Consider the following 21,077-nt stretch of genomic DNA (forward strand, 5'->3'; position numbering starts at 1 on the left):
TTGTGGGAACAGCTCATTGGATGTCGCTGGGACATCCCCTACATGAAGGGACCATTCTTAGGATATTCCCAGCAAGAAAGGCACTAGTCTGCCATTCCTGAAATTTGGTTCTATGTTGGAGCCATTGGTGAAATTCATTTTCTTGCCAATTCTTGTTGGAAGATAGAGTCATTAACCTTTGTCCCATTACAATGTCAACCTGCAAAGACAATTAAAGCATTGGATAAAGATGCACCGTTTATACTACAACAAACCTTTCATAGGTTGTTTGAGACAAATAAAATGCAAGCTGAGTTGAGTTCACTGTTACATATCCATAAATAGAAGTTCCTCCTCAACTGTACATTGTATATTTATAACCACTGAAATAATGATGGCATGATTTGGTGAGAAGCATTCATTAACTGAATTACATTATGTAATATGGAATTGTCTTGATTTACTATCGAGTACTCACATGTGTGTTTAAGGTTAAAAAATTAGTAAACTGCATTCAAATGCATGCTAGTCACATTATTTTATGCTGGACAATTATATTGCAGATAAGTAGGCATTGTGCTGCTGGAAAATTGTTCAACTTATGAATAATTGCAGGTAACCAAAAAATTTGGTTTCTCTGGTAGAGAACTATTTAGCAGAAAATGAAAATAGATTGCTAGTCTTTACTTTCAGCTAGGACTAACATCCTTTGAGTTTTCTTCGATCTTCAAGACAAACTATTTCCACTGTTAAAACTTTAATAGATATAAGGTAGAGGGTAGGCAATTTTTAGCTGGCCAGAGGCCAAGACTACTTTATGTAACCCAAAGTATAATCGTGAACAACTATAGCTTGTATTGAAACACTTGCATATAGGCAATGAAGCACATAAAGTTCCATCGTAAGTTGCACATGTACATAATCAAAACGTTTACTATTAAATAATTTAAGAATCAATACACATTTTAGCCTAGGAGACCATGACCATATACAATGATGAGAATAGAAAAATTATTTCCCAACTTAATATTCAACCTCAGTTTGATTTTCTTGTTTATAATCCAGGAAACCATGGTAAGAAGGCCTGTAGATCTAGAGGAGGAGCTCAGAATGATGGCTCAAGAAGTCCGTGGTTATGTGGAAGCTGTTCTGAATAGTCTTGTTGCAAATGTTCCCAAAGTAAGACATCCATGTGGATGACCACACAATACAACCATACAACATCTCAGTGTTTATTCAGTCCATGATACTTGAATTGATGATTTGATGATTTGTAGGCTATGGTGCTTTGTCAAGTTGAGAAAGCCAAGGATGAAATGCTAACCCAACTTTATAGCTCAGTCAGGTAAGGTTTAATGACAAAATGTGGTTAAGGTACGTCAATAATTAGTTTTATTATTTTCCCATTTCTGTATTTTGCCAGACTGATTTTGATTTTCACTTGAAATCAGGTCTCTTGGGACTTTACGAAAGTAATGTTTTTTGTCATCCTCTGTAGGTGTAGTAGACACCTGTTGATTGGAGCACTGTACATTTGAGCCTTCAGGGTGCCTTTTCAACTTTTTGTTTAAAAAGTTCCTACATGGATTTAAACTTGGATCGATCCCAAGAGAACTTTTGACTTATCAATTCTATTTTCCCATGTTGATATGTATGTAGTGTGGGCTCAGTAGCAACACCTTTTAACCTCAATATCAATGACAATGGAGCAACTATGAGCCCTTTTTTGGTTCCTTTTTATCAGCACTCCGTTTTACTCGTTTATGTCTCTTTATTTTGAATTTTAATTTAATTTAATTTTGAATTTATAGAAAGACTGTGTTATTGGTTGTTTTGATCAATACTGGTTTTCTTTTATTGCTTCTGTTGGCATTTTCCTCGTTGAATTGGCGAGGGTTCTGTATTTTTCCACTTATATTTATTTGAATTTTAATTTAGTTTACTTTTGAATTTATAGACAGACTCTGTTATTGGTTGTTTTGATCAATACTGGTTTGATTTTCCTATTTCTGTTGGCATTTTCCTGCTTGCATTAGCGAGGGTTCCGTGTTTTTCCACTTCTATTTATTTGTTTCCTTCTTATTTACTGATTGGGATTTTGTTTGTTGCAGTATTCATGGGCAATGTGAAGTTATCATGTTTGATGTTACTGCAAGAATGACTTACAAGAATGTCCCAAAGTGGCACAGAGATCTTTGCAAGTATCTCTTTTGCAGAGGGGTTGGATCTCTAAGTATAAATGAAGGTTCCTTAATTGTGTGGTGGCACAATTGCCTGAACCGATTAGCTAAATATCTTTGTGAATTTCAGGGTGTGTGAGAACATTCCTATTGTTCTTTGTGGAAACAAGGTTGATGTGAAGAATAGGCAAGTGAAAGCTAAGGAAGTTACTTTTCATAGAAATAAGAATCTTCAGTACTATGAGATATCTACAAAAATTAACTACAACTTTGACAAGCCATTCCTGTACTTGGCACGGAAGCTCTCAGGGTGAGCCTTTAATCTAGTTTCTGATGCCCCCTAACATGAATGTTATATTAAAAAATTTGCATTGATTCTATAATGGGTTATTTTTATAGGGATCCAAACCTTAATTTTGTGGAGTAAACTCCTCTTGCTCCTCCTGAGGTTCAGATAGACCTTGCAACACAGCAGCAGTAAGTAGAATGTTATTTTCTTATTATTTTTTGTTAACTTTTATTGAAATAATTTGTTCCATGTCTAAAAGATTGAAACTTTGTCTTACAACCTTTTATGTTGTCAGGTACGAGGCAGAACTTGTAGTAGCTGTGGCCCAACCCCTTCCAGATGACGATGATGATGCTTTTGAATAGCTTTGTTAAGATGCTTTTGCATATTTATGGATTGGTGGATTCAATTAGTTTTGTACCATTGGAGTTTGCTCTTGAGTTGCGACATTTAATTCTGATTTTTATTTGGGGCTTAGAATAGCATTATCGCATCTCTCTATATGTGATTTGGGTATTGTGCAGATGTTTTCATCGGTGGAGTTGGCTAAGCTATCTTAGTTCAACTCCATTACAGAGCTATTTTTATATGCTAAGACAATTTTTTCTGTTATATACTCTTGCACATTTTTCACAAGAAATTTTTGTACTCTTCAAATATTTCAAGAATGATCAAGTGCCTTTCGTTGTGTATTGTTGGGGGAAATGCTAGTTGCTATGATTGTTGCTTGTAATACATTATAGCTTGTTAAAACTTTCTCTGAAAATTATAGCTATGTCTGAGGATTTATTTTAACTCTGAAATTGGTTTACATAAAGCTTGTAAAATGAACAGTTTACCTGCTAGACTATCAGAATAAATGATATTATAAAGTAAGCGCTAATACCTTGTATACGGGCCAAATCCTCCCTTTGCAATATTGTTTTCATCCGGGACACTTTCTGTTGCAACTGTCAATGTTTCCATGGTAAAAACTATTGGTTGACCCTACGTATAGCCTCTGTTTCCATTTGGGGCTCTACAGATTGCAATTTCTGCAATGCGAACTTGCAATTTCTAACTTCGATTAGAAGTCGTGCAACATCCATATGGAAAAAAGATTGTATTCGCAATAACATCAAGAGGAAAGAAAGATGCATGTCCTCTAGAATGGATCTTCACACTGAGACCAATGCTAATGGTGTTGAGAAACTATTGTGCAATGGAATAAACAATGTTGAGGTGTAGAACAAATATATTTTTCCTCCCCAGGAGCAACCCAACATGCCTCAAGTATCTTTCTGCGTGAGCATTCTAGTGGTGGATCTGAAACACCTGGATGGCCCTAGCAGCACCACTGTCATACAACAAATTCAACGTGCGTGTCAGGAGGATGGCTTTTTCTAGGTACAACCTTCAATCTCCAATGTCCCAAGTTATGATTTTTTTTGCGGGACGCATTGGATTCATGAGGATTTGAATTTTGAATCTCATGATATTGGGATATAAACTGTTTTGAAGATTTGAATTTTGAATTTTAAGATTTGAATTTTGAATCTCATAATATCTCTCAATAAACTTCCAAAATCTCAGTTATGAACATTAATTCTCAAAAAAAATTCTGTTCCAATTCAGTATTAATATGGTTGAAGCTGCATGATATGATCAGATAGTGAACCATAGGGTACCAGAGAGGGTGATGAAAAACATGATGGGAATCGCCAAAGAATTCTTCGAAATGCCGATGGAAGATCGTGCATGCCTCTATTCAGAGGATCCAAAGCAACTGGCTTAGCTTGCTACAAGCTTCAATATTCACAAAGATGAAGTCCTTAACTGGAGGGACTATCTGAGACACCCTTGTTTTCCATTACACGAAGTCATTGACTCTTGGCCTAAAAAACCTGTAGCCTATAGGTATCCATTAAACCTTATGTCAACCATTAAAGCAACAATCATAACTTGTTTGGCTTAATATAATATTGAAGCTTTTGTTACAGGGAAATTGCAGGCAAGTATGCTGTGGAGGTGAGGGCACTGTGTTTAAGGCTGCTGGCTGCAATTTCTGAAGCTCTAGGAGTCCATTATGATTACTTGAATAATATTTTTGGGGAACACAGACAGCGGTTACTTGTAAATAACTATCCACCATGCTCAAACCCAGATGTTACCCTTGCTTTAAGAAGCCATTCAGACACAGGTGGCATCATTGTTCTAATGCAGGGCGATGTCAGCGGTTTGCAAGTACTTAGAAAAGGGAAGTGGGTTGTTGTAGAACCCATTGCTAATGCCTTTGTTATCAAACATAATAAGCGAGTCTTCCTCGGTTAAAATCAAAATAATTCACGGGCTACATAAGAAACCTCACAAGATTTTGATAAGTGATTAGTTAAAGAATATTTGTGATGAGTCTGTTCAGAGTATTAATTTTCAACAATGATCAAAAATATTTTGAAAAAGAAGTTAAAATCACTGGGCAGGCATAAAAACGTTCCATTACAAATCGTTCAAGCGAAAGAATACTCACTCTATAATACTGTGTAAACCAGTTCTAGATATCATACTCACTCTATAATACTGCATAATCCAGTTGAGCGATGAAGCTATATTTTTGATAACATGATTGAAGCATAAAACTAACCCATACCTGCCACCAACGAAATTCCTAAAATCTTGCACAGTTGATAACTGTGGCTATGAAGCCTGCCTGGGTATTCTTGTGGGCATGTTGTCTGTCGAACACATAAAGGTATCGCCATTTCATTAATTGAGCTCTCGATTGATTTCTGCATAAAGATTTGCATTGTCTAAATCTAAAGTCGTTTCCATTCAACAGTCTACAGATTCTTCTTTAACTATAGTAAAACTGGGAGATGGAACGCTTATCAAAGCTAAGATAGCATCTTAAATCCAAACTTCTGACTCCCATTTGAAGTAGTAAAAATTGGGCGTAAATTTAGTAATGAATTGAATCCCCTCTTGCTAAACATAGATAATATTAATAACCCATATGCGTTGGTTTCTATCAGACAAGAATTTCTGTGGTGGTTTCTCTCATACACGAGTACTATTTGTGAAATTTGAATGTGAAACTACTTTGAAAGAACATTCAAAATGATTTTATTTTTATTTTTTTAACTAATTTTTTATATTGTCTCTAGAGAGACAATAGTTTTAATTATGATTTTATTTATTTATTTTTAAATAATTTTTTATATTGTCTCTAGAGAGACAATAGTTTGAATTATGGACATATTGTCTCTAGAGAGACAAATCAAATTGTCTCTTAATAGAAAATAATTCTTGTCTTTATAGAGACAATAATAATATTTGTTCTATATTGTCTTTATAGAGACAAATTTTTGAGACATTATATTTTGAGACACCCGCTTAGAGACAATATTTAAGACAATGAACAAGTTTCTTTTTGTCTTAATTTAAGACAATTGACTCAAATATTGTCTTAAATATTGTCTTAAAACCCCCCTACATGTAGTAGTGGCATCAAAATCCAACCCATATTACTTCAATTGATGAAGTATTTATACAATTTCCTCACAAAATATCTTGATAAAAATATCAAGAGATATTACAAATATCTGAAAACTGTATTACAAAAATAGAACACAAATAAAGGTAACTAAAACTATTTGAAGAATTCTAGTACTATCCTTGAGGATTTTTTTGATAAAGAAGAGAAATTTGAATTTGGTTGCAACTCATATTTGATGAGGTGGCCTCCAAGTCACTAACTGTCTTTGAACTTTTTCCTCTCGAAATTCTGAAAAATAGGGTCATGTAATACCTTTGTGTCTCCCAAAACATAATAGATGTTAGAAACGTGAGAGAGGTTTTTGTAAATGATTATGTTAGCAACAAAAACCTATTTCATGTTTCGAAAATTTGTTCCCCCCTACTCGGAAACTGCATTTCAAAACCCTGGCTAAAATAAGGAAACTTCTGGAAAACATGCCTGCAAAGATTCATCCAAATATCCCAAACCATAACCTTTGTTAATCTGAGGAACAAAAACCTCCTCCAATTTCCCAAGATTCATCTTTGTTTAGCAACCATATTCTCTGCAAAAAGGTGACTAAAACATGAAATTTCTAGAAAACAAGCCTTCAAAGATGTAATTGTATCTCCAAAAACATAACAACTGATAGAAAACTGAGAGTGGGTTTTGTAAATGAGGATGTTATAAACAAAAACCTCTTTCAATTTTTGAAAATTCATTTTCGGTTGTTTGTAAACCATGTTTGAATTTACTTTATTACATCATTTAATCATGTTTAAATGCATGATTAACTAAATCAACCAGCTAATGAGACTTAAATTTACATTTTGAGGGCGCATTTTACTCTTGCAAACCCATTTATTATTTCTAAACTACTAAAACCTATTATATCAGCAAACTTAAATTATCAAAACTAATCATGTTACAACATTGGCTCCAATGGGCACTGCTTCCCCATGTGGGATGCAGAGAACTAGTAGACCGGTTGCCTTTAGTGTTGGGCATGGAGTCATACCATAAAACCACCAACCACTAATTTTCCATCTTATGTCGAAATATAATGAATCTCCATGTATCCGTGTTTTCATTTGAATACTCTGCTACTACACACTACACACTACAACCTACAACTGTGAAATGCAACCATATGCCTGCACTAATTCAGATACTCTTTCATACTGAAATCTGAAAAATGAAAATTTCTAAAGACTGAAAATATAAGTTGATTTATCATATACTCTTCAAATCACACCACTCATAAACATCGAACACGTTGATATACTACATACTGAAACTCAAAATATCTATTTAATCCCCACACCTCTATCTAACTGAACTGAAAAAATTTACACTATTAGGTGTAATCTGCTTTCCAATGTAACCAAGTGCGAAGTGGATTTATTGACAAACCATGTTGTGAGGAGCTGAAAATCTGAAGAATATATACAATATGAACATAAAATCCCATGGAAAACTTATACTCATAGGTGTACTTTAAAAGTTGCATCCTCTGTAGACATTTTAAATTTTTGACCATGGCTGAGAGGGAGAGACATATACTACTGATTGAAAGTATCAATGAACCTTGCATAGTAGTAAAGGTAGTTGAAATTTAGAAACAGTGGGATTGATCACCCAGTGGAATCGCCATATGACAAAGTGGAGTCACCAGGTGAAAGAAATGCAACCAATAATAAATGTCTACTCCTTGTTCACCATAAAAGAATAGATCTAATCTTTATCATTCCCCAGAGAAATATATATTCGTTACTTCGCTCCCCGAGGAAGGACGCCAGATTTTGTACCTGTTTCCCATAGGCAGTCCTTGGATGCAAAAACTATGCCAGGAAACCAACTCAACTAGCCTTTAGGTTCAAGCTGGCCCTTGAAACAGAGGGGGATCCATCAGTTGTTACGAGGCTTTGTTTAACAATGTTCACCTGTCACTGAACAAAAGCCTTTGAAGCACAATGGCTAGATTTATGGTTTTATTGGGGATGGTTGGTGATCAATGACAATCCCTAATCATGATTAAAGGCCTCTCTCACAGGGTCCCTTTTGAAAGTGTCAACTTCGACCCTGACAGAATGACTTAGCTTTTTCAAGAATTATGGTAGAAGAATGTAAGGGGATTCCTAATAATTGAGTAGTCAGACTGACTACTTAACAACTAGGGAAATTTAGATGTGTGTAGAAGATTTCTACAGCCCAACAAAAACATATTCAAAGGTAACAGAAGGCCAAAGTGAAACTGATTCCAAGAGGAGCTATTTCAGACAAATAGTCTAATAAGCTAATCTCTTTCTAAAGGTTATGATTTTGCAGGGAATTACAGGGAGATTAAGACTTAATCTACCTTACCCAAACCTTCCTACAATTTCTTTGAACATATGTTGAAACAAGTTATGAAAACACTAGAAAGACATACAAGAATCACAAAATTTTATCATAACTGGAGTTGGAAGGCTTTCATTAGAATTCTATAAGAGAAGCTATTACATAGTTTAAGAGCCTTGGCATCAAAATCCAACCCATATTACTTCAATTGATGAAGTATTTATACAATTTCCTCACAGAATATCTTGATAAAAATATCAAGAGTTATTACAAATATCAGAAAACTGTATTACAAAAATAGAACACAAATAAAGGTAACTAAAACTATTTGAAGAGTTATAGTACTATCCCTGAGGATTTTTTTTGATAAAGAAGAGAAATTTAAATTTGATTGCAACTCATATTTGATCAGGTGGCCTCCAAGTCACTAACTGTCTTTGAGCTTTTTCCTCCCGAAATTCTGAAAAATAGGGTCCTGTAATACCTTTGTGTCTCCCAACATAATAGATGTTAGAAAACTGAGAGAAGTGTTTGTAAATGAAGATGTTAGCAACAAAAACCCTTTGATTTTTTGAAAATTTGTTTCGCCCTACTTGGAAACTGCATTTGAAAACACTAACTAAGAAAAGGAAAATTTTGGAAAACATGCCTGCAAAGATTCATCCGAATATCCCAAACCATAACCTCTGTTACAAAAAGGAGAGAGGTTTTTGTATAATAGAATTGTAGGAACAAAAACCTACTCCAGGTTCCCAAGATTCATCTTTGTTTAGCCACCATATTCTCTGCAAAAAGGTGACTAAAACATGAAATTTCTGGAAAACATGCCTTCAAAGATGCATTTGTATCTCCAAAACCATAATAGCTGTTAGAAAACTGAGAGTGGTTTTTGTACATGAGGATGTTATAAACAAAAACCACTTTCTTTTTTTTTAAATTCATTCACGGTTGTTTGTAAACCATGTTTGAATTTACTTTATTACATCATTTAATCATGTTTAAATGCATGATTAACTAAATCAACCAACTAAGGAGACTTAAATTTACATTTTGAAGGCGCATTTTACTCTTGTAGACCCATTTATTATTCCTAAAGTACTAAAACCTATTATATAAGCAAATTTAAATTATCAAAACTAATCATGTTACAACAACTGCTAGAACGGGCGAATTATTTTGCCTCTTTAATTTTGTTAGTGATCCTAAAAATTCGGTGGGAAACTTTTGACCATATTGTTTAAATAAAATGAAAAAAACATAAAAAAGGGGTGGTGTGTTGCCACCCCCAATGAAATTTTTATATGATATAGTCAAACAAGGTGGATGGGCCACCCAATGGCGGACCCACCCAACCAAACGGCACAACATGGCAGAATACAATGGGTTGACAGGGTTTGAACTCACGTCGACCAGTGGCCAGCCTGCCCAATGTGGCAGCCTAATCAAAACAAAACCAAACTAAATGCGCCTCTACCACCAAATTGTGTAAAACACCAAAATTGTTATGTAACCACAGGAAATTTCAAGTGAGGGCAGGGTTGGAACCACCGACCTCCCTTGCCCAACTTAACCCCGCCACCAATGGCCCAAGTGGCTTGTCTTTGTATTGTTTGTGAAAAAACACATATTTAAACCGAAACATTCATTCACCTCGGACAGAAGAGGCAGCGCTGAACCCAATAATAGTGAAATTCAGAAGGCATGTTTTTGAAGACATAACCATTTTGAGAATATTCATTTTGCAGAAGCTTGAGGAATCTAAAAGATTCCCTTGGAGGCTGATTTTTTACAAAGGTAGAATGATGCCAACTTTATAGTCATTTTTATCAAAATTTTACAAGTTCCATGATGGTGGACTCAGAATGGTCATCTGAGCAGCAAGATTTCAGGGAGTCATTAATAAGGAATCTTTGGAGAATCTTTGAGATTCCTGAGGGTCCAGATTTGACAGTGTTAGAAAGGGGTCAAGTTTATAGTTGTTTAACATGATTTCGTGCCACAAATTCAACGATGATGTATGTTTTTGTAACTAAGATTTGCATTTTCATGCCATCCCCGGAAGTGGAGGTATATGATGTAGTGATGCTATGTCTTTCTTTTGATTTGCTAAGATGATGATTTTGTTGTTGAGATCCTTGTTGCCATCATGTTGAAAGATACTTGTATGCCATGTCATATGAGAATTTATTATCTTGTCATGCTGAAGGAGGGCCCATATGAGTGAGAGCTCTTATAGGAGAACGTCTCATGGAGGGAAATCCCACTCTATTTGAGGGAGTTTACCCTTGTAATGACAAATAATGTACCATGTACTTAACATCATTCTTCCACATTTAATGAAGCAGCCTCCCCACACTTAACATCTAGCCCGTAGACATAACCCACACTTGGTGAACTTCATTATGAACTTCATTATCAACTTGTTTGTGTTCTTTGATTTGATGGTTGTCATTATTTTTCCTCTTCTTTAAAGCATGCACATACGGTTTTTCATACTCTTTCACATGAAATTTTGTTAACATCACAGAATTAAAAGATCTTGGCTAATTCTAGTAGCAGAGAGAATCCAGATCAAACTACGAAAGCAAAGTGCCTATGGAGTCTCTGGTATTCTCAAATCCATCTTAAAGGGTTAAAAGACATTATGGAGTGATGATAAATAAAGGAAAACCTTTGGATATAATTCTAGAAGAAATTTAGGGAAATTTGTGTTACTACAAGATTGTTGCAAGATACCTCCACTATGCTACACGAAACTTCTACCAAGCTTATTACTCGAGTTAACCTGCCAAATTCCTAAGCTAATAAAATGAAAATGTTGCGGGAATTTTTTATATTAATTTTATTTTTTTTAGGATTAAATCTATGTGGAACCAACATGAAAGATCTTCATTAGCATGTGTTAAAATTTAGCAGAAATTTACAACTAAAAACCAGAAATTTTCAGAACAATGAAGTAGTAAGTTGATCTAAATACTAAAATTACTCACCTAATATAGTGAAAATGCTATGGGGTGAATTTTTTTGATTAATTTGAATGTTTTTAAACTTCAACATAAGTGGAATAAATCAAAATAGGTTCATTAACATGTGCTAAAATTCAACAAAAAATTATTACTGAAACTAGAAATTTCATAATTATAAACTAGTAAACTAATCCAAGTAACTCAATGATGAATATGAATTTGTAGAGTTGTTATAAGGATGCTTCATAATTTTAACTATATGTATGACCTAAAAATCAAATTATTTCAATCATTTAACTAATTTAACCTACAACAAATGAAGCATGAATACTAAATGCAAAAATACGAAATGCAAGAATAAGATATGTAAGTGACTAAGAAATTCAAAGAAGATAAATAAATTGTATAGTAATGACCTGAGGCTCCTAGGATGGCTAATCCCAAGGATACTCAAGTTCCTATGAGGGAAACCAAGCCTCAGAAGCTGGAAATGAAACCAAACTTCATTACTCAGATCAAATCAAGTACATGCCTGCTATAAATGAAAGTAGAATTGCTAAATAACAATTTTTCTTCACAAGGCCAAAAATTTCATGCCCCTAGGAGCTAATTTGAATTGGTACTTATACAATTTGATGGGGAAGCATCCCCCTTGAAAGGAGGCATCTTTCCCTTTATTATGTATCTTGGTCAAACATAGTTTGATTTTCATTTGCATTATGAGACAAGCCCCATGCAACGTCAGTGCATGAGGAGAAGAAGGGGAGGATGGGGAGGATGAGGCCCCTAGGACCATAATCGAGCCTATTAGAAAGCCCAAGAGGTTGATGAGTCATTTCACTCGTATGTTCCTCTTGATATTCAGAGTAAATTTCAAAACCTGAGACCATGGCATCTAGAGAAAGAAATTTCTTCTCATATTCAGAGCTAGTGGAGGAATGTGGGCAGTGGATTTCCGATACTAGCCAGGCTGAAAAAAGTAGTATCTTTTCATTATTTATTTATTCGAAAATGAAAACCTTGATAGGAAGTATTCTTATGGAAAAATAGGATGATAGGTATAATGTTTTTCCTAGCCTTGATGATGTGAAAATAGAATAGCAGAACTTGTAGAATTGCTCTAAAAAATATTAGTAATGGTAGTAGATAGTAGAACTATGCACTGAAACTTTGATTTTGTTAAGCAATACAATCTTACTCTTTATATATATATATATAGAACACCATTATCAATTAATTATTTTTTGTGATTGAATATTAACTTCCAAACTGTATCAAACTCCCGATCACTGTACAATTTTTTTAGTTTGAAAAAGTAAAACATGTTATATGAAAGCAGACTTTTTCATTCTTAAAAGACAATCTAAAACAAACTCCGGATCATTGTACAATTTTTTTAGTTTGAAAAAGAAAATACGAAACTGACCATATCCTCCCGACAGACATATATATATATATTTCACAAAACATAACTATAGACTCTAGACTCTAACTAACTAGAACTCTGACACAGTCGTATGCGACAGAGGGGATTCGGTGGGTGGACCTGCAACACCGGGTCATTTACCATAGTTATAAAATGGAGCAACGCTCTCCATTCATAATCAAATTCAGTCCATCTCTATTTATTTTCGAATAGAAGAAAAGAAAAATAGTGAGTTACAGCCATGGAATCCTTTCCGGCGTTAGCAGTTGCAGTACTAGTGATCTTATCATACGCGAATAGTATTGTTATTGTGCGTGCAAGTGATCCAGATCCTTTACAAGACATTTGCGTTGCTGATATGCAAAGAAATGGTAATGTTTCCATGTTATAATTACATGTAATATAATATGTATGTCTTGTGCGTTTGCGAATGTCTGCTAGTTGATCATGGGTGAATAACATTTTATATATATTTTGAATTGTGCAGTTATTTGAACGGGTTTCCATGTAAGAATGCGATGACGGTCACAGCAGATGACTTCCAGTTGAGGGGCCTAGATAAACCAGGAGATACCAGTAACCAGTTGGGATTCGTTGTAACGCCAGCTTTTGTAACGCAGCTACCAGGGTTAAACACCTTGGGAATTTCATTGGTCCGCCTTGATTTCGCTACTCCTCTCGGCCTCAACCCTCCTCACACACATCCGCGGGCCACCAAAATCTTGGTGGTGATCGAGGGTACTCTCTTGGTTGGCTTTATCACCACTAACAACACTCTGTTCTCCACAACGCTGGAGAAGGGAGACGTGTTTGTGTTCCCTCGAGGTCTTGTGCATTTCCAACAGAACATTGGCCCTGTCAACGCAGTGGCCTTCTCTGGACTGAACAGCCAGAATCTGTTGGAATGGTAATTTCAACTTGCATATTTTTTCCTCTGCGATGCGATCGCAGATCGCATATCGCACTTTTCCCTCGCCACCCTTAGCTGCATGCTTGTATTATGTGCGATGCGATATTTGCGATGCGATCGCAGATCGCATGATTTAAAGGTAATAGAGGCGGAGGCACATCCTTCTCTTCCTGCGATGCGATGGTGTGATAAGCATGCATTAAATTCAAATAGGATATTTTGAGCCGTGTAATAAATGATATTTACTAGGGTTGGTAAATGTAGGTAAAATCTTAAATTTTACTATTTTTTATTTTCACGGAAGTATGGGAAAAGCAACACGTATTGTAAAAGATATTTTGTGTTGTTCATTATATAAAAGAATGCAAGAGCAGAGATGAGTAGTGTGTAGAGAATATTAGCAAGAAGAGCTCTTTCTTCTCTTCAACGCACAGCAGTGCTGAAGATATAATTTTCTGAGTTTGTGGAATCAGATTCTGGAACTGAAGTTCCTGTTGTAAATCCCTCTGAGTTGAGGAAGACAAAATTCTGTAACAGCTTTTATTATTGTTTTATAATAAAGATCCTGTAGAATACCAGAGCGTTGTTCTCTGTGTGTTTTTTTTTTTTGTGTTTGAAATGAACAGAAATTTCCAACATGGTATCAGAGCTAGTCTAGGCACTCAGTGAATCAAAAAAACAGAGTTTTGTTTTTCACTGTAGGAGCTGTAAGAAGCTTATTGAGCATTTTTTTTCAGCAGAGAAAGTTTTTGTTTTTTTTACAGTCAGTATCTCTTCTTTATTTTTCACAAGTTAAGATGGCAGATGCTGGAACTGGTTTGACGAATCCCCAACTGCCACAGTTTAATGGGAAAAACTACAGTTATTGGTCCATAACAATGAAAGCATTGTTTGCTTCTCAAGGAATATGGGAGCTGGTTGAAACAGGCTATGCTGAACCTGCAGATGCAACAGCGTTGGCTGCTTTAACAGCAGCAGAAAGAGACCAGTTGAAGAGTGACAAGAAGAAGGATGCCAAAGCCCTCTTTTTCCTCTTCCAATCAGTGCATGAAAGCGTTTTTCCGCGGATTGCAGCAGCAAAAAAATCCAAGGAGGCCTGGGATATTCTCAAAACTGCCTATCAAGGCATGGAGAAAGTGAAGACTTCAAAGTTGCAGATGTTGAGAAGAGACTTTGAAAATCTCAGCATGAAGGAATCTGATACAATAGATTCATTCTTCACTCAGGTTATTGGCTTAATAACCCAGATAAGATCTCATGGTGAGATTCTTGAAGATAGAAGGATTGTAGAGAAAATCTTGAGATGTTTACCCTCAAGGTTTGAATCTATTGTGGTAGCAATAGAAGAAACAAAAGATCTCTCACAGTTCACGGTAGATGAGCTGAGTGCTTCACTTTTGTCTCATGAACATAGACTAAGTAGAGGAACAGATTCCTCTTTTGAGCAAGCATTCAAGACTCAGATGTCTCTTGGCCAAGGAAAAGGTCGAGGCAGAGCAAATAACAGAGGTCGTGGAAGAAGCCAAAACAGAGGCAGAAATTATCCTGCAAGCACAAGCAGAAGGAGCTGCAATCAGAACCAAGATGAAGGTTCAAACAAACAGCAAGCTCATGGACAAAGGTATGATAAATCCCAAGTCCAATGTCATTATTGTAAGAAATTTGGGCACTATGCCAATGAATGTAGGAAAAAGCAAAGTGACATGAATAATAGGCAGAATGCTAATTTTGCAAATGAAGAAGATAAGAACCCAAAGAATGTGCTGTTAACATGTAACATAGCACAAGACAAACAAGAAGATTTTTGGTTCTTAGACTCAGGTTGTAGTAATCACATGACTGGTAATATTGCAATGTTTGCCAATCTGGATGAAAATGTGAAATCTGAGGTAACAACAGGGACTGATGATACAATATCTGTCAAGGGTAAGGGCAGAGTTAGTATTCGAGCAAAAAATTGAGAACAGATGATTGTGCCAGATGTATACTATGTACCTGGTCTGAAATGTAATCTTTTGAGCATTGGACAGCTCATTAACAAAGGTTACAATGTGTTCTTCAAAGATGATTTGTGTACTATCAGAGACATACCTCCAAGTAAGAAGATCATTGCACAGGTGAAAATGACCAGCAATAGAATGTTTCCTCTCAAACTCAGGGCAGATTTGAAGGTAGGCAGAACTATTGCGGCTGTAACACAAGAAGTCTTTCAGGAACAACTGAAAGATGTGAGTTGGTTGTGGCATTTGAGATTTGGACATCTCAATTTCGGAGGCTTGAATCTGTTGCACAGAAAGGGAATGGTAAAAGGATTACCATTGATTGAAAAACTAGACAGCCTTTGTGAAGGCTGCATCTTGGGCAAGCAACACAAAGAAAGCTTTCCAGCAGGAAAGAGTATAAGAGCAAAAGCACCATTGGAAATAGTTCACTCTGATGTGTGTGGACCGATGCAAACACCATCATTTTCCGGAAATAAATATGTTTTAACTTTCATTGATGATTACACCAGAAAGACATGGGTGTATATGCTGAAACAGAAGAGTGAAGTTTTTGAGAAATTCCGCCACTTCAAAACTCTTGTTGAGAAGCAGTGTGGGCATTATATTAAAGTGCTCAGAACAGATAGAGGAGGAGAATACATCTCCCAAGACTTTCTGCGTTTTTGCAGAGAGAATGGCATACAAAAGCAGTTCACCACGAGGTATACACCTCAGCAAAACGGAGTTGCTGAAAGAAAGAATAGGACCATTCTTGACATGGTCAGAAGTATGCTGAAGGCAAAGCACTTGCCGCATGAGTATTGGGCAGAAGTTGTTACTTGCGCAGTTTACATCTTGAATAGATGCCCAACTAAAGCTGTCATGAACAGAGTACCAGAAGAAGCATGGAGTGGTCAAAAGCAAACTGTCACTCACATGAGAGTATTCGGTTGTGTGGCATATGCACATGTACCGGATCAGCTAAGGAAGAAGCTTGATAGTAAGGGGGAGAAGTGTGTCTTTATTGGCTATTGTGATGAGTCAAAAGCATACAAACTCTATAATCCATCCACCAAGAAATTGATAGTAAGCAGAGATGTGCAGTTCATTGAAGATGAAGCTTGGGATGGAAGCTTAGAGAAGACAGTGAATGTGAAGACAATTGTGTCTCACGAAGAAGAAGAGGAAGGGATAGTAGCAAATAATCCTTCCTTGGTGGCTCCTCCTCCACCACAGCAAGTACAACAAACCACACCACAATCTGGAATTCGAACAGCCATAAGAAGTCAAGGAAGTGCTTCTCCAAGCACACCACAGGGATCAGAAATACCCTCAAGTTCGGATGGAACTCCAAGCACACCAAGAAGACCAAGATTCAGAAATCTGAATGAGATTTATGAACAAGGAGAGGTAAGTAACAATACCGGTCTGAATTCATTATTCGCTCTATATTGTCATGTTGATGACCCAGTCCATTTTGAAGATGCTGTAAATGAATATAAATGGATTGAAGCAATGAATGAAGAAATTGGTGCAATTGAGAAGAGTAAAACATGGGAGTTAGTGGACCTCCCTGTAGGCAAAGACGTCATTGGAGTTAAGTGGGTCTATAAGACCAAAAGCAATGCTGAAGGCAAGATTGACAGGCACAAAGCTAGACTTGTTGTGAAAGGCTACAAGCAGCAACAAGGCAAAGATTATGATGAAACCTTTGCACCAGTAGCAAGGATGGAAACAATCAGAACAGTGATGTCTATTGCAGCACAACACAAATGGAAGATTTATCAGATGGATGTTAAATCTGCATTCCTGAATGGAGTGTTGAAAGAAGAGGTTTACGTTGAACAACCTCCAAGCTATGAAGTTGAAGGCCAAGAGCATAAAGTCTGCAAACTGAAGAAGGCTCTTTATGGGCTGAAGCAAGCTCCAAGAGCATGGTATAGCAGAATAGATGCTTACCTGATTGAGAATGGGTTTGACAAGTGTGATGGTGAACCCACACTCTACATAAAGCAGAATGACGGTAAGATTCTTATCGTTGTTCTATATGTAGATGATCTGATTTTTACTAGCAATGATGCTTCTCTCATTGCTGATTTTAAAGCAGTCATGAAAAGTGAATTTGAAATGACTGACTTGGGCTTCTTAAGATATTTTCTTGGAATTGAAGTAGACCAAAGTGAAAATGGAGTTTTCATTTCTCAAGATAAATATGTAGAAGCAGTGTTAAAAAGATTTAACATGCAGAACAGCAAGGCAGCTGTGACTCCAACTGTAGTGGGGTTGAAATTGACCAAAGAAGACAGCAGCAAGGATTTTGATCCAAAATTGTACAAGAGCATAGTTGGCAGCCTTATGTACTTGACTGCAACTAGGCCGGACATTATGCATGCTGTGAGTTTAATCTCCAGATTTATGGAAAGACCGAAAGAGACTCATTGGCAAGCAACCAAGAGGATTCTAAGGTATGTGAATGGAACGAAGGGGTTTGGTATTTTATACTCCTCTTCTGAAAGTTTCATGTTGACAGGTTACACTGACAGTGACTGGGCTGGAAGTGTTGATGATAGAAAAAGCACATCGGGATATGTGTTTCATATGGGATCGGGAGCCATCTCATGGGCTTCCAAGAAGCAACCAGTTGTGGCTTTGTCAACAGCAGAGGCAGAGTATGTGGCAGCAACAGCAGCAGCATGCCAAGCAGTATGGCTGAGAAGAGTTCTCAGAGATTTGTGTCATGAACAGGAAAATGGCACAACCATTTATTGCGACAATAGCTCAGCAATAGCATTGTCTAAAAATTCAGTTTTTCATAAAAGGACAAAGCACATTGACACCAAATTTCACTTCATACGTGAATTAGTTAACAATGGTGAGATTGTTTTGCAGCACTGCAGAACAGAGGATCAGCTAGCTGATATCTTGACAAAACCATTGGCAAAGAAAAGTTTTGATCATTTCTGGAAATGCCTGGGTATGCAGAAAAAACCCAGCAGTTAAAATTAAAGGGGAGCGTTGGAATGGTAATTTCAACTTGCAGATTTTTTCCTCTGCGATGCGATCGCAGATCGCATATCGCACTTTTCCCTCGCCACCCTTAGCTGCATGCTTGTATTATGTGCGATGCGATATTTGCGATGCGATCGCAAATCGCATGATTTAAAGGTAATAGAGGCGGAGGCACATCCTTCTCTTCCTGCGATGCGATGGTGTGATAAGCATGCATTAAATTCAAATAGGATATTTTGAGCCGTGTAATAAATGATATTTACTAGGGTTGGTAAATGTAGGTGAAATCTTAAATTTTACTATTTTTTATTTTCACGGAAGTATGGGAAAAGCAACACGTATTGTAAAAGATATTTTGTGTTGTTCATTATATAAAAGAATGCAAGAGCAGAGACGAGTAGTGTGTAGAGAATATTAGCAAGAAGAGCTCTTTCTTCTCTGCAACGCACAACAATGCTGAAGATATAATTTTCTGAGTTTGTGGAATCAGATTTTGGAACTGAAGTTCCTGTTGTAAATCCCTCTGAGTTGAGGAAGACAAAATTCTGTAACAACTTTTATTATTGTTTTATAATAAAGATCCTGTAGAATACCAGAGCGTTGTTCTCTGTGTGTTTTTTTTTTTTGTGTTTGAAATGAACAAAAATTTCCAACAGAATCCAGGAACTCAGCAGGTTGCGCCGGCCTTGTTCGGAGCGCCTCCTCCTGTTTCTGCCTCTGTGCTCGCCAGAGCTTTCCAGATCGATGACAAGCTCGTCTAAATTATCCAAAGCAGGTTCACATCCTCATGATCTTGATCCGATGCTGTCATAATGCTATTCGCTCTTTCCTTCCTTCAATTGAGGTGGTATTTATATAGTTAAATAAAACCAACCTCCCGATGTTGTTATCTGAGAGAGCTAATTATAATAGCAGACGCTGCGTTTAATTATAATATAAATAAAAGTTCAATATTTCAAATCTGATGCTGCGTTTGATACACGATTGACAAAGACTTGGAAATACATATTAGTGTTAATTTGGATTATGAAATTTCTCATGTTAATCAATATTCAACTGTTTAGAGGAAGAAGTCGTCCACCATTCTCACAAAGAGAACAACATCCTTCTTTTAAAAATGTAGTCTACTCAAAACTAACTGCAGGAACGGCTTTGATACACCGCCTAAATTACCAAGAACTACATACATTATAGAAAAAATTGAACAAAAGATCAAGTAATAAACATCACTCACACAGGATTTTTACACAATTCCACGATCATGTACAAAATATTGAACGAGTAATAGAATTCATTCTTCTTGGACGGCCTCTTGCCATTCTCATATTCACTTCACTATCACTCAGATTAAAGTAATTTCATATATATCGTCAAGATTAAAGTAAATCATACTAAATAATTAATTTATAACTTTATTATTAATAATTATAATATGGAATCTAATTTATAATAGGTAACTTGACCCCAAGATTGGTCAATTGTAACTTAACTATGATTTGAGCAATCAAAATGGGCCCATAAATCATACTTTGGTTGTATTAAGTGGCATTAATGATAGTTTAGGACATCTTTGCTTAAAAAAAATAAATTTCAAACAATAGATGCCTCCTTATGTATGAGGGTGGAAGCATATCATGTACCCAAAATACATCATCATTTCTTTTGTAAATTGTCAAAGAGATATAAATATATAGAGAGAGAAAAAGAGAAGGGATGAAATCCTATAGAGAGAAAAAATGATGTTAAAATAATATATGTATAGCATCTATTTACAGATGAGGCAAGCATACGCATACTCTTGAAATAATTGAGACAAGCACTTCACGATACCATGGATACTAAAGATAGGCCATGATACATTTAAAAATGAATGTTATTTATCTCTAAAATGTGTGATGTAGCAATGTCATAAAAAAGTGGCAAAAAACTGCATCAAAGAGAGCACATTAAAAAGGGGGGTTAAGAAATGCAAAGAACTGAATGGATGTAATCTTCTATAGTTTTCTCTTCATCATCAATCTTTGATTATCAATTTGCTGCAACATAAGTCTATAATAGAATTTTATCCCTTTAGGCTCCAATACATGAAAATTTCATTAACATTTTCATTTTCTACATCATTCATGTTGTCTTCAACACTCAGTGTTTCAACTTCTATGCAGACTTCATCAAAACCTGGTGTTTCAAACCTTGCTTCAAGGAACTTTAATTTTTCTTCAAATTTTGTTTCTTGTTCTATGTTATTTTCTTCATGATCTCATTTTACTAGAGTTGGAAGGTGATTTTCCTATTTACTTGCACACTCAAAATAAATGTTAATTTTATATGAGAAACATTTGTAGAACCATATTTATTTTGTTCTTTCTACTCAACAATGAGAGATTTCTCCTCCTCCTCTTCCTTCTCTACCTCTGGCATTACATCATAATATTTATTTTCCACTTCTTTACCAACCTCTGTTGCTGCAAATAGGTTGTCTTCCACTTGTCTTCCATATGAAAGT

At 35.9% G+C, this 21,077-nt stretch overlaps 1 protein-coding gene across 1 annotated transcript; it reads left to right on the forward strand.

Moving 5' to 3' along the window:
• Positions 1-12,914: 12,914 nt before the first annotated feature.
• Positions 12,915-19,335, forward strand: LOC149258019 (germin-like protein 1-3). The gene is made up of 3 exons (XM_089397306.1): positions 12,915-13,057; positions 13,161-13,563; positions 19,228-19,335. The coding sequence occupies exons 1-3, from the start codon at positions 12,915-12,917 to the stop codon at positions 19,333-19,335; spliced, it is 654 nt and encodes a 217-aa protein (XP_089253432.1).
• Positions 19,336-21,077: the final 1,742 nt, after the last annotated feature.

This window comes from Pinus tabuliformis, chromosome 6, assembly GCF_031772625.1.
Source record: "Pinus tabuliformis cultivar Carrire ecotype Pingquan chromosome 6, CPIR1, whole genome shotgun sequence".
NCBI lineage: Eukaryota > Viridiplantae > Streptophyta > Pinopsida > Pinales > Pinaceae > Pinus > Pinus tabuliformis.